The sequence below is a fragment of the Nothobranchius furzeri genome, chromosome 13 (genome assembly GCF_043380555.1).
Source record: "Nothobranchius furzeri strain GRZ-AD chromosome 13, NfurGRZ-RIMD1, whole genome shotgun sequence".
Lineage (NCBI taxonomy): Eukaryota > Metazoa > Chordata > Actinopteri > Cyprinodontiformes > Nothobranchiidae > Nothobranchius > Nothobranchius furzeri.
This window is the reverse complement of record NC_091753.1, coordinates 65,835,026-65,848,767: the sequence shown is the minus strand read 5'-3', so window position 1 is coordinate 65,848,767 and position 13,742 is coordinate 65,835,026. Positions and strand designations below refer to the sequence as shown.

At 42.8% G+C, this 13,742-nt stretch overlaps 1 protein-coding gene across 1 annotated transcript in view; it reads left to right on the top strand.

The window, feature by feature from the left end:
* The window catches only part of cab39 (calcium binding protein 39), a 59,959-nt gene that overhangs the window by 34,500 nt on the left and 11,717 nt on the right, over positions 1 to 13,742 (top strand). The window contains exons 5-6 of the mRNA XM_054743457.2: positions 1,791 to 1,959; positions 10,735 to 10,794. Of these exons, the coding sequence (XP_054599432.2) occupies positions 1,791 to 1,959; positions 10,735 to 10,794 (229 nt within the window). The remainder of the gene's footprint in view (positions 1 to 1,790; positions 1,960 to 10,734; positions 10,795 to 13,742) is intronic.

Sequence of the window (13,742 nt, the reverse complement as noted above, 5' to 3'; positions counted from 1 at the left end):
CGCAGCTCGGCGCATCTCTGTGTGATCACGGCTCCTGACTGCTGCGCGGGCTGACGGCTTGTCGAGCTCTGGGATGGAAACCTTTCCACCCGGTTCTCCCCAGCGGCAGCTCTGCGCATCTCAGATCGCCGCGGCGCTTGTCTGCTGTGTGGCTGCCGGCTTGTGGAGCTATCGGAGAACTCTGTGTTCCACCCGGTTTTACCCAGCGGTCAGCCCGGCGTATCTCTGACTCAGAAGCTCTGGTGTTAACTCCAGTTGTAGCTAGGTTTCTACCTCCGTTAGCTTAGCTCCCACCTCCGCATTAGCTTTGGGTTAGCTTCAGGTTAGCTTGTAGCTAGTTCGACCGGGTGTCGTCAGTTGATCCCAGCCTTACAGCCCCACCCTCAGCTCCTCCTCTTCCGTTTTATGGAATTGTCTGGGCTTGACGGAACCTGTGACACGGTCAAAATGGCGGTGGTGGCCACCTCCCATTTTAGCACAAAAACGTGTTATTGGAGACTATGGAAACCCATTGTCCATATATGTATGTCGATGGTTTAAACCAAATGGTAAATGGCCTTATTTGTATAGCGCCTTGTTAGGGTTCTACAACCTCTTATGGGAGAGGACTTCTCAGAAGTCCCACCCACCCGAAAGGGTTGTGTCAGAATTGCAACCAAAAACTCAGGGATTGCAAAGGAGAAAGCCAGACAGTGTAAGTGCAAATCTGGTAGAGCAAAGCTGTGAGTAGCAAGAATGAAGCAAAGGAAACTGATAACAAAAACACATAGAGGCAAACAGGAAAAGGAAACATACTTTGTTACTCATTTTAAGAAGTTGATTCACATAGTAAGTTTTACTTTTGAAACGATTTTTTTCTTTAGTCAATATTTTTGTTCTGTCGATTTCTTAATATTTGTTTGATCTTCAAAGTGTTTTTCTTGATCTTATTGGCACAAATCTAATCCCATAGAACATCTGCTCGGCTCTGAAGCTCAAATTTCTTTTATCAATGTTAGCTTGAAATCTGTGTGTGTGTGTGTGTGCGTGCGTGCGTGCGTGCGTGTGTGATGAATATATGAGGAAAATTGAAAAAAGCATTTGGGTTTTTACAGTTTCTTCTAAGAATGAAACAGTTTCTCTTAGAGCTGCACGATATTAGGAAAACCTGCGATTTGAGATAACAGTGATTAATGCTGTGATGATGATATTACTTGTGATAAATAAAAACTTAACTCCGGAACAAAAATAATCAAAAACAAAGAAATAAAAAAATGGCATAAAAATCATAAAAATGAGAAAAACAAAAGATGCGAGTGTGATCAGTGGATCCCGGGAGAAGCAGAATCGGCAGAAAGAGCAGAACAAAGCTAACTCAGGTGTTTGCTAACCATCAAAAGTGTCTGACCCATGAGAACCCTCCCAATTGGCCAAATGGGTGAAGAGCTCTATTTGATTTGTTAAAAAAAAAACATGCTTCCGTTTGACAGAATAAATTATGTTTAGTAAACATTAGAGCTGACCATTCATTGTGATATTTGTCTGTTCTTTGTGATATGCATATTGTGCATGCTGATATCGCAACGACGATATATTTGCGATATATTGTGCAGCCCTAGTTTCTGTAAATGTTAGAAAGGATTTGTGTCTTGACACAAGTCCAGCAACAGTTTTTTTAATCTAGATTATGACTTTAGTCTTTGGGCATCCGTCTGCTCCCGTGCACCAGGAGAAAAAAGAAGCCACAGTTGAAGCCTCACCACCATACAGGTTTGTTGTTTGTGTTCATGCTGTGAATCTGATGGTTACAGGTACGAGTCTTCAGACATTGCCTTGAATTGTGGAATCATGCTGAGGGAGTGCATCAGACACGAACCACTGGCCAAGATCACACTGTCATCGGAGCAGTTCTATGACTTCTTCAGATACGTGGAGATGTCCACTTTCGACATCGCCTCAGATGCGTTCGCCACTTTTAAAGTAAGACAGCTGTTGGAGTCTGGAGTTGAGTGTGTGGAGTCTCTGTGACTCCCTATGTTTTCATGTTCCTATCCCGGAAAATCCCAAAATTCTAGATGAAACGGGATCTAAAGAACATGGTGTGATGGAGCCGTGTTCATGTAGTTGGAGGTTTGTGACTGAGGGTGGTAACACCTGTTGGAGTAAAATCAACAACACTACGACAGCGCAGCTGCTGTTTGTTGCTGTCTGAAACAACAATAAATCTGATGCTCTAAGCGTTTATTTCTCATGACTCTAGTTTTCCAGGAGCACTACTCAGAGTAACTCAGACCGGTGCAGCTCGGCCAGACCACAGGTTCCAAAGGCACGGTTCAGTGTTTTTTCCTCTACTTTGTCCCACATTTTTAGTCCCTGCTCTGTTGACGTACCTTTTTCTACAGTCGCTGGGTACCTGGCAAGGTTGAGTCGAGCCAACGTCGTGATTCTGGCCGCTGATTGGCTACGGGGTGTAGACTGGTTCCTCTGGAGTTCTCTGCCTTCTGCTTCACTGCCTTCAGCCATGTCCTGGTTCAGAGTCTGGCAAAAAGCCATAAAACTGAGCAAAATGTCCAGCTACACCAACGTTTTTCAGCTGAGTTGTGTTTCTGCGGAGCATACGGGTCACTTCACACACTTTACTGATCAGCAGTGTTGGGCATCTTACGGTAAAAAGGTAATTACCGTATTTTCCGGAGTATACGGCCTAGTCCACACATAGCCGTTTTTTATTTTAAAAACGAATATCCCCCCCCCCCCCCCCCCCCCCCCAAAAACTTGCATCCACACCACCTCGTTTAAAAAAACAAACTCTGTCCACACGTACCCGGATAAATACGTTGTTAAGGACATGCCAGACCTGTAGGCGGCAGTACTTCCCCCGTTCTTAACCTCGTCCTTCGTCTGTGGTCTTCCGCAAGGAGCAGTAATTCCGCTTGCAAAAACAAACAAGCAAAAAGCGCTTGGACGACTGATAAAGCGAGCGCAGCTCTGAGGGCATCCATGCTGTCGGCTAGTGTAAACACAGGTCGCACACGTGATGTCAGCATTTTTTTGTCGCGGAAAGTGACGTTGCGGACCTTAAAACTCCGGTTTTGTCTGTCCACACGCAGACACCCAAAACGGAGAAAAGCAGATCTTCACTTTGGCCGGAGATTTTAAAAAGATCCGTTTTCGTGTGGATGACAGGCCAAAACGTAGAAAAATATCTACGTTTTGGCAGATCCCCAGCTACGTGTGGACAGGGCTTAAGTCACACCATATTTTCCGGAGTATAAGTCGCACCAGCCATAAAATGTATAATGAAGAAGAAAACAAAAACATATATAAGTCACACTGGACTATAAGTCGCATTTTGGGGGGAAATTTTGGCATTTTTCTTACAAAATCTGAGACCAAGCATTTCACAATGCAAGACAAGTACCAGTAATAATAACAGAATAAACAATCAGGGTGCAACAGCGCACCACGGTCTCCAGCAGAGGATGGCGGTGTTTCAAACCCTCCCAGCGGGGCAGAGGAGCTGAAACCTGGACCGGAGCGGCCCGCAGCAGCGCGGTATACATAATTTGGTATATAAGTCGCAGGACCAGCCAGACTATGAAAAAAAAGTGCGACTTATAGTCCGGAAAATACGGTAGGTATTACTTAATCCAAAAAAAAAAAATTGAGTTACCTCTCGGTTACCACATTGTATAAGTAATTAGTTACCTAGCAAAGTAACAGTGACATTACTTGTATGTTCTGTAATGCAGTTACAGTCTATAATATCTAAAACATGAAAGATGATTCTTACCAGTGTTGGGAACGTTACTTTAAAAAAGTAATTAGTTATAGTTACTGATTACTTTGTCAAAAAAGTAACTCAGTTACTAACTGAGTTACAAGATCATAAAAGTAACTAATTACCAACAAAAGTAACTACTTAGTTACTTTTTCATTAAAGCATGCAAGAATTACTACAATAGTAAAATATAAATGACTAATGACTGAACATAATAAAATGTATGTCCAAATGTTTTATATAAACCTGAATAATTAAAACAAATAGGCACTTAACAGGAGGAACTACTAATAGGAACATTACACTAATCTAGACTATTAAAAGGTCACTGTGTGATATTTAACAAGACCCCAATCAGCTCAAATTTAAAATTGCAAATAGAAACACCTGTAAAGGTTCCCAAGCCTTTAAATGGTCTCTCAGTCTAGTTAAATTACAGAATAAATGTAATTTTGCACAGCATTCTAATTTTTAAAGCTTCACATAATTGTGTCTTTTTAGTAGCATTTCTGTTGCTACTAATCTAGTATCGGTTAAATAAATAAATAAATATCCTTTAAAATGACACTAGAAGAGGCACAAGCCTAGGACTTAAATGTACTAACATGAGTCAGACCCAAACACAGAAGAGCTGAAGCTGGGTGGTAAACACACACAGGTAGTTCTAATAACACCTGAGCTCCATGACGTCTGAGACTGATGCATCAGTGTTACAGCGGGACTAAAGACATGATCAGAAACAGGTTACAGCTGGATGATCTAGGAAGGCAGAAGATCAGGACGTCTGAGCGGTGAACAGGTGAGCGGACCTTCGGGACGTCCCGCTGTCATGCTAAGGGCACGGCTGCAGACCCGCAGATTCGCTGCTGCAGCAACAAATCTGCGGGTCTGCAGCCGTAGACTATTCATCACGTCTTCCTCGTTCTTCACGGGCCATGATGCTCTTAAACATCTGCCTCTTTAGCTCCTGATCAGCTGATGATGACAGCTTCAACACACCGCACTGCTTAACGCACGCATTTCCTTACCAGTAACAGGAACGACGTTTTGATAAAAGAAGCGGGTAATTAATTAGTTTGCTTGTTACAGAAAGACATATTTTTTATTAACGCGGTTATTTTAAACGGAGTTATTACCGTTGTGTCTACAGAATGCAGTGACTGAGACCGTGAGGGTCTCCGCCCACCCGGCCAATCATCATCGTGTTTGTAAGCGCGTTACCGACACCTCTCTCTCCCTGGCTGCAGCTGAAGTGTGGCGGTCGGAAAGCCTCACACTGTTGCTCAACGTTCGACAAGCACATAGTAACGCACAACCTTCCGTCCCCAGTAACGGTAACGGCGTTGCAACGGCAGGAAAAGTAATTAATTAGATTATTCCGTTACCTATAAAAGAACGCCGTTAGAAACGCCGTTATACTTAAACGGCGTTACTCCCAACACTGATTCTTACTATCTAAGAATGTTCTTATGGACCTCTGGAATGATCATTTCTACCAGAAAAATAGAATTATAGATATCTGGAATACATATCCAGTCTGCCTAATAAATGTTAAGTTTAGCTTTTTAAGGATTAGGAGATTCTCAAACTTAATTCCTGCTAGTGCTGTTGCTATCCTGGATATCCTTAGTTGTAATTTCTACTAATGACAACATAACTGTTGATGTCTTCAGTTGCAATTTAGACTGATAAGAATACAATTAGTACTAATCTAGGATAAATTAAATTATTGCTATATAAAAAAGGCAATTATAGAGGTTCGATTGTTGATTAAATGTTAAAACAGCATGCCATAACTGTATTGTCCTGCCTGTACTGCTTTCACTCATCTCCTCACCTTTCTGAAGTGCTGTTTATGCTTCTTTCTTCATCATTTACTGATTTGTCCACACCGATATTTACACATCCATCGTGTTAGTGTAATAATTGTCCCAGTCATGTTGTGCATGTCAACCTCCTGCCTGCTTCTTAGCAATCGGAGCGGCGAGCATGTGCAGCGCCACACCCTTATGTGTTCGGCACTGTGTGTTCCTTTTCGCCATTTGTAACACCGACTCGGGGCGGGATGGCGGATGCCGGTAAAGCCGGTGTCATTCAAAGCAGATTTGAAGCACCTCGTGATTTTTATCTTGAGAGGCGCTATAGAAATTATATTTTCTTCTTCTTCTTCTTCTTCTTCTTCTTCTTGTTCTTGTTCTTGTTCTTGTTTGCTCGAGCTGTTTCATGCGTGCATCACTGGTGTGTGTGGCTGTCAAACAGCCCGATAGTGATGGCAGTAACGCGCCACTTGGCGTGCCCAGTAACGGTAATGGCCGTTACCTAAAAAATAATGCTGTCATACTTATGCGCCATTACTCCCAACACTGCTGATCACATCTGCTGCAGTAAGCAAATAAATTCTTTAAAAATCCTGCCATGTGAATTCATGGATTATTTTATCACATTCTGTCTCTCACAGTTGAAGTGTACCTATGATGAAAATTACTGACCTCTGTCATCATTTTAAGTGGGAGAACTTGCACAATCGGTGGCTGACTAAATACTTTTTTGCCCCACTGTATATATATATATATATATATATATATATATATATATATATATATATATATATATATACATACATCTACATATATAAGGGCTGCACGATGTTAGGAAAACCTGCGATATTCGATAACAGTGCTTAATATTGCGATATCGATATTACTCACGATAAATGAACAAATACTAAAGTATGCAGTGTTGATGTCGTCTGGCGTGTGACGTTTGCTCTGGGTTCAAAGCAAACAAAAACTAATGCATGAATTCCATTACAACATAACATTTTTATTGCAAACATATGCAGCTGCGCCTGCTAATGTATTAGCAGCTGCGCCTGCTACTGTATTAGCAGCTGCACCCGCTACTGTATTAGCAGCTGCACCTGCTACTGTATTAGCAGCTGCACCTGCTACTGTATTAGCAGCTGCACCTGCTACTGTATTAGCAGCTGCACCCGCTACTGTATTAGCAGCTGCACCCGCTACTGTATTAGCAGCTGCACCTGCTACTGTATTAGCAGCTGCAACTGCTGCTGTATTAGCAGCTGCACCCGCTACTGTATTAGCAGCTGCACCTGCTACTGTATTAGCAGCTGCAACTGCTGCTGTATTAGCAGCTGCACCCGCTACTGTATTAGCAGCTGCACCTGCTACTGTATTAGCAGCTGTACCTGCTACTGTATTAGCAGCTGCACCTGCTACTGTATTAGCAGCTGCACCCGCTACTGTATTAGCAGCTTCACCTGCTACTGTATTAGCAGCTGTACCTGCTACTGTATTAGCAGCTGCGCCTGCTACTGTATTAGCAGCTGCGCCCGCTACTGTATTAGCAGCTGCACCCGCTACTGTATTAGCAGCTGCGCCTGCTACTGTATTAGCAGCTTCACCTGCTACTGTATTAGCAGCTGCACCCGCTACTGTATTAGCAGCTGCACCCGCTACTGTATTAGCAGCTGCGCCTGCTACTGTATTAGCAGCTTCACCTGCTACTGTATTAGCAGCTGCACCTGCTACTGTATTAGCAGCTGCACCTGCTACTGTATTAGCAGCAAAATAACAAACTGCATGCATGCAGTTTCTCAGTGACTTTAAAACATCACCTCCACCATAAAACTTTTTCTGATGCTCCAAATACAGAAAAACATCCCTTACCAGGGTTTTTAGAATAAATATGTTTAAATGTTAAATAATAGTTAACATCACTTAAATGCAACAGCAAATTCTCTCATTGCTACTGAACATTTTCTCCACTTATGTGGTTATGATATAAGGCTGTTGCTGTATTTGGGAAGTGAACTGTGCTGGGCCAAACTAGGAGAATATTAAGATTTTCTGAGGGAAAGAGAAAAATAATTGTCTACCTTTCAGAAGAGGAACTGGCAAAAAAAAACTATATGGAAAATATGTGAAAACGTTTGTTTTTAACCCCAAATTGAACAAGTTTACCTAGATCTTAAAAAGCAGCTCAGATGATGAAACTGCAACTATGATGCTGCTAGCAAATTGAACTAGCTCCTCTTAAGATAACCGGTGTAACGTGAGGAAATATGGGTTTTCTGTGCCAAAGGTCATTTGACTCGGCTGGGTCAAGAGCTGGGTCGCTGAGAACTTTCACCCACAGATTAAGACCTGAACGCCAGCGAGTCTGGGAGAAACCATAACATCTGAACACCTGCAGTGCCAGAAGATGTTGTTCCCATAAATGTAGTCATAACATAACAAGTCTTAAACTTCCTTTTCTTTATTTTAATGTTAAAGAATAATCATTATCAATTTGCTCATTATAAATGTGTTTAATCAAATGAATGATTATTATGCTTTGGGTAGTCATAACTAGAATGAATCCATACTTAATTAAATAATGTTTGAGGATGTTTGGGGATGACCTTCACACTCGCTCACACACATCTGCATTCACAGTAAACTCCAAAACACATTTGCTCTGACGCACACGTTTTGCTTTGAGAAGAGAACTGGGTTTGGTAAGTTTCAGTCTGATAGTTCAGTTCGAGTTTGACAACGAAAGAGGGAGGACTTGTAACAACGCCAACGGGGAACGGAGCTGCGGCTCCTTTCTTTCGCCCCCCTCACGCTATTCCGGTCAAGCCAGACAGGAATAGCTGAATTGCAACCGCTAACGCAGACTCGTCCAGAGTCTTTGATTTTCTGAGTAATTAAACTTAAGAAAGCGCATCTGCAAACGCTTCATCACGTGTACCGAGGTCATCTCTAGACCGGGTCGCAGCACACCTTCGTCTTCTCTGCCAGCCGAGGTGTCACCCCTGGATGAAACATCGTCCTTTGACGTCTCGGGTCTAAAAGGAGGGTCCGAATACGGTGAGGCAGTCCACGAGAGATAGCGTCTGATGCATCTTTTCCAACAAAACCTAAGTTTATTCAAACCATCACTTTTCACTCAGACACCTGTTTCTTCCTGAAGCAAAATCAGATGCACACACGCATCCATAATCACATCACATCACTCTCAATCTTCAGCACCTCCAACACAAGGTCTATTTGAGCAAGTTTACAATATCAACTGTTAAAGATTGTTCAACAAAGTTGCCAATGTTGATTGTTGTTTCCTCTGCTTGTTATGTCAAAATCATTAGTTTAATTTGAAGAATTAAATCTTTTAACTTTCAACTTGTCTCTTCATTGAACTGAAACACAGACCCACGGATATTATCGACAGTTTATCGATGAAAACAACCTTTGAGTCTTCTTAAAACTATAAAATATGTAGGATGGTTCCTCTTTCATAAAAGAGCATAAATCATTACTCTACAAAATTAAAAGAGCCTAATCAGGTTCACTACACCGGCTAGCAGAGCTTCTGACTGACAGTTTGTGTGCAGCAGCAAATCAACTATCCTGATTAACAAGGTTACAAAAGCTCATAAATGAAAAATCACTTTGATGTGTGGGGGAACTTTTCCAGGCCCTCTTTAGCAGGGTGGGACTGGGAGGAGAGTGCTGTAGCCTTTTAGCTGGAAGCTAACCGGAGCCAGGGGCTAACGGTGGGTTGGTTCACCGGCACGTGTCGGAGTCAGCCCGGTAAAAATGATCAACGACACCGAGCGGAGTCACGTTCACGTTTGAAAGCAGCGCTGATTCCAGAAACCTCAGCACAAAGTGCGTTTGTTGTTCTGAGCCAGCATGACGAACAAGGGAACTGCGCCGCTAACTCTGTTCGGGTGTTGCTTTCCAAAAGGGTCTATGTAGGGGGCGGGCGTATTACGTGAACGGGGCCATCTGATTGGCCGCATATCAGAGGGACTACATTTGATTGGTGAAATAATACTTCCGCGTAAAAAACAGAGCTGATTTACAAAAAGCTGATGCATGACACGGATGGAAATGTTTGAACCAAACATTTATCGCCGTTTTTGCCGTGTTTGCGACGGGCCTATCGCACGTCCTGTTATCGCGATGACGATAATTTTTCGATATGTTGTGCAGCCCTAATATATATGTATGTATATATATAATATAATATATATGTATGTATATAATATATAATATATGTATGTATGTATGTATGTATACACACTTTAAGGCTAGTCGCGACACCTGTGGATGATTGGCAGCATATTTACACCAGAAAAGTGCGTTGTTGTCTCTTTTACTAACAGGCTCCAAACAGCTCCGGCTCGGACCTGCATCTGTCCTGTCACCTTTTGATTGCCTCACCAGTGGTCACATGATCTCCTTTCTTCTCCGTTCTCCGTTTTCTTCAAACTCAAAGTACTATGTTTTTTTAACCAAGTCAGTTGGTGCCTGACCTGCCATTTTTCTCCCCGTCTCTCGGTGCGTCTCCTTCGCTGTGTCGCGTGATGATGTTATAAATTTTATGGAACAGCTCTAAACGTTGGACAAAGCATTTGTTTTATACATGAAATGAGTTTTATTTATCTTTATTGGTGTATTTTTGTTTTTTATTATTTTAATACTTGTCTCCTAAGTGCACGGCTTTATTTCATGATGGTATTGGAACTGATAGTTACTATTTTTAAACACAGCATGTATACGGTATTACCGCAACACTGCCCAAGCCTAATGCCGACCCAGGTCAGCCATGGGAATCTCAAGGAAGCGCGAACTGGAAAGTAAGGGGGGGGGGGGAATACCGAAGTGTGTTTTTGGGAAACGCAGCGAGGCCGAACTGCGCCGATCTGAGAGATGCTGAGTATTGCTGTTTTTAGTGCAGTATTTCTGTTAAGGGTTTTTACTTCAATTACAAATAATTTCTGCATTTCTATTTCAAAGTTTGTATTAAAACGACTTTCTTCCTCTGGATAAAAAAAACCCTTTTATTTAATTTATTTTAAATACATTTTATTTATTACATGTAAAGCAGGCAAATTAAGCTCTTTTTAAAACTCATTTTAACTTATATTTACTTAATAGCTCATTATCACCATTTTCTGATTCCAGGACCTCCTCACAAGACACAAGATCCTGAGTGCAGAGTTTCTGGAGCAACATTATGACAGAGTAAGTCCACCTTAGATCAGACCTTAGACCTTGGGAAGTGGGTTCCACAGAAACACGTTTGGGTGGATTTCAGTTTTTAATGTAGTCCTACCTAGAAAGACGTGTGGTCTTACCTTACTGCATGTAACTTAGACCCTTTTGATGGTTTCTAATCTATGATGTGAAAAAGCTATTAGAACTGTTCAACGCTTAAAAACATTCTGTATCTTTCAAAAATCAATAGGTTCCTTCCAAAAGTCATTTTTTTTCTGAATACCAGCTGATTGGCTTTTCCAGGTCTGCACAGAGAGCTGCAGACTGCAAAACTTCAGGCGCGGGTATGATTTGAGCGTTTATCCGTAACACAGTAAGTGTGAGAAGCTCTTTGCCAGCTGTGTCGTCATCACTGCGGTCACAGTTAACCTTTTCTGATGGTATCAGAACAATGTGGTTGGGAAGATTTCATTTGTAAGACATGTAAATGATTTTATCAGGATATTAAAGTAGCGTTCAGATTCATGCACTGCCATTCCTGCAGTGCCCCTCTTCAACAGTAGGTGTCGCCACTGGGAAAATATTACAGCTGCCTGAATGGTAGCAGGAGCAGAGATAACAGAAAGCACATTCCTAAAATAAAAACATCACTTAAAAGGGTGGGGGTTAAAATAGTTGGACTTTTTAGGGAAAGCGTTAAAAGAAATGCTGTTGCTACTTCCAAACACCGTACGGGAGCCTAAGTCTCCTCCCTCTCCGCTCGGCTCATGGGTCCCCGGAAGAAGGAAACAATGAATGCAAGAGAATGGAGCTAAAAAAGCTATTTTCTAATCCGCTTTGCCTTAAGCCCTGAATCACACATACGTTGCACTGCAATTTAAATAAAAAATAATGTTTCGACCATACCAGTCATGTACTTAGAGAGTTATCAGCAGTAAAAATTCGTAATTACTATGACTACAAATCAGACGTCGGCACATTGAATACGTCGTCACCACAACATCTCCTCTGCTCTGCTGCTTTCCACATGGCCAGATTTATGGCGGTTCTTTTATCCTGAAGTGTAATTTTGGTTAAGGGTATGTGTCTTTAACTCATTCACTGCCAATGATGACTAAAGTCATCATTTGCATTTTTTTACTGTGTGGGCGTCGGAACGAGCCCCGCGCCGAGAGAACAAACATCTCAGCTCTGAAGCCGATCGTCATCACTCTAAATTCCCTCTGGGATTAATAAAGTATCTTTGAATTTAATTGAAATCCGCGTACGTCACACTGTAAAAAAAGTGAGGCGTGAACCGGAAAAGCTTCTGCTGATCACAATTCAACAACGGATTACGAAAGAAGGCGCTATATCAAATACAGGCCATTTACCATTTTACCATTTGGCCGCGCTCGGGAGCTATTTGGTGGTTTAGCCCTCCAATCCAACCCCTTAACTCATTCACTGCCAGCCGTTTCCTGATCGCTAACGGCCTTCGCTGCCAGCGTTTCTCACCCTTTTTACTGTTTTTTTTAAGAGTCACAGAACGTTGCGCGCTAGCATGATGTCGATGCCAAAACAACCAAAACAAAGAGTAGACTCACCTCTTGCATCAGGAAGAAGCCGCGTGTTTCGAGCGTTATCCGTTCTTTCATAATCCGTTGTTGAATTGTGATCGGCAGATGCTTCTCCGGTTCGCGCCTCACTTTTTTTACAGGAACGGCCCAAAACGATCTCCAAACACATGGATGGTCTGCTTCCTGATCATGTGATCTGTGACGTATGCGGATGAAGATCGGCTTCAGGGCTGAGATGCTTGTTCTATCAGCGCGGGGACTCGTTCCAATGCTCAAACAGTAAAAAAATGCAAATGACGACTTTAGTCGTCATTGGCAGTGAACGGTTGGATCTAAAATGACGACTTTAGTCGTCATTGGCAGTGAATGAGTTAAGGCTGAGTGTCAAGCAGGGAGGCATTGGGTCCCATTTTTTGGTCTTTGGTATGACCTGACCAGGATTTGAACCCCGATGTCTCCGTCCCAGGGCGGACATTCTTCCACTATGCTACTGCGAAGGTTGCAGGTAAAACAGCAGGTTACTGAATTGTATTCGGGCCCGGATGTAGCCATGGGCAAGGAGGGGCAATGCCCCTCTAAAAATAGTGATTGTCCCCCCAAATGCGATGACATGTAGAAATCTCAAATTTGGAAAGATCTGATGAAAAAGGGTCAGAGTGCTCTCTCTCTCGCTCTCTCTCTCTCTCTCTCTCTCTCTCTCTCTCTCTCTCTCTCTCTCTCTCTCTCTCTCTCTCAAAGTAGCTGCTGATTGGTAGATGCATAGGGAGGGTGTGGCCAGTCACTGCACTTCGTTCTCTGTGTCTCACTCAGTGTTGCCAACTCAGCGACTTTGTCACTGTTCCTAACGACTTTTTGACCCCCCTCAACGACTTTTTTTCCAAAAAGCGCCTAGCGACAAACTTAGCGACATTTCTCAGGACCCGTTGCTACTTTCTGTAGAACTTTCATGTAGATATTCCCTACAGATTAGCAACAAAGAAACCATTTGCACTCTGAACCGTTCTTCCGGGAGTAAGGAAAGAGAACGATAATCTGCGCATGTGCACGAGGACTGACCAATCATAAACCGTTTTCGGCCGGGCTGATTTGCTGAAGACAGAGTACAGCTGCAGAGCTGGAGACGGCCGATTTACGTCTGCTGCTTTCATATTGCTGCAGGCTCACGCTTCTACTAGAGACGGCGCGGGCGTCAACCTGCCATCTCTGGTTCTGCAGCCGTCAGACACTTTGGTTTTTCCTGCATTTGGCAAATAAAGTCATCGGGAGTTTCAACTACCGTCCCGTTTACACACGCAGCTCTGTGGCTCATCTGAATTTCCTTCAGAGACACAGGGATGGTTATACTATGAGACACCCGCTCCCTTTTGCTCGGTGCACCGTTATTATCACGATGGAGAGAATACACAACAGAGAAGT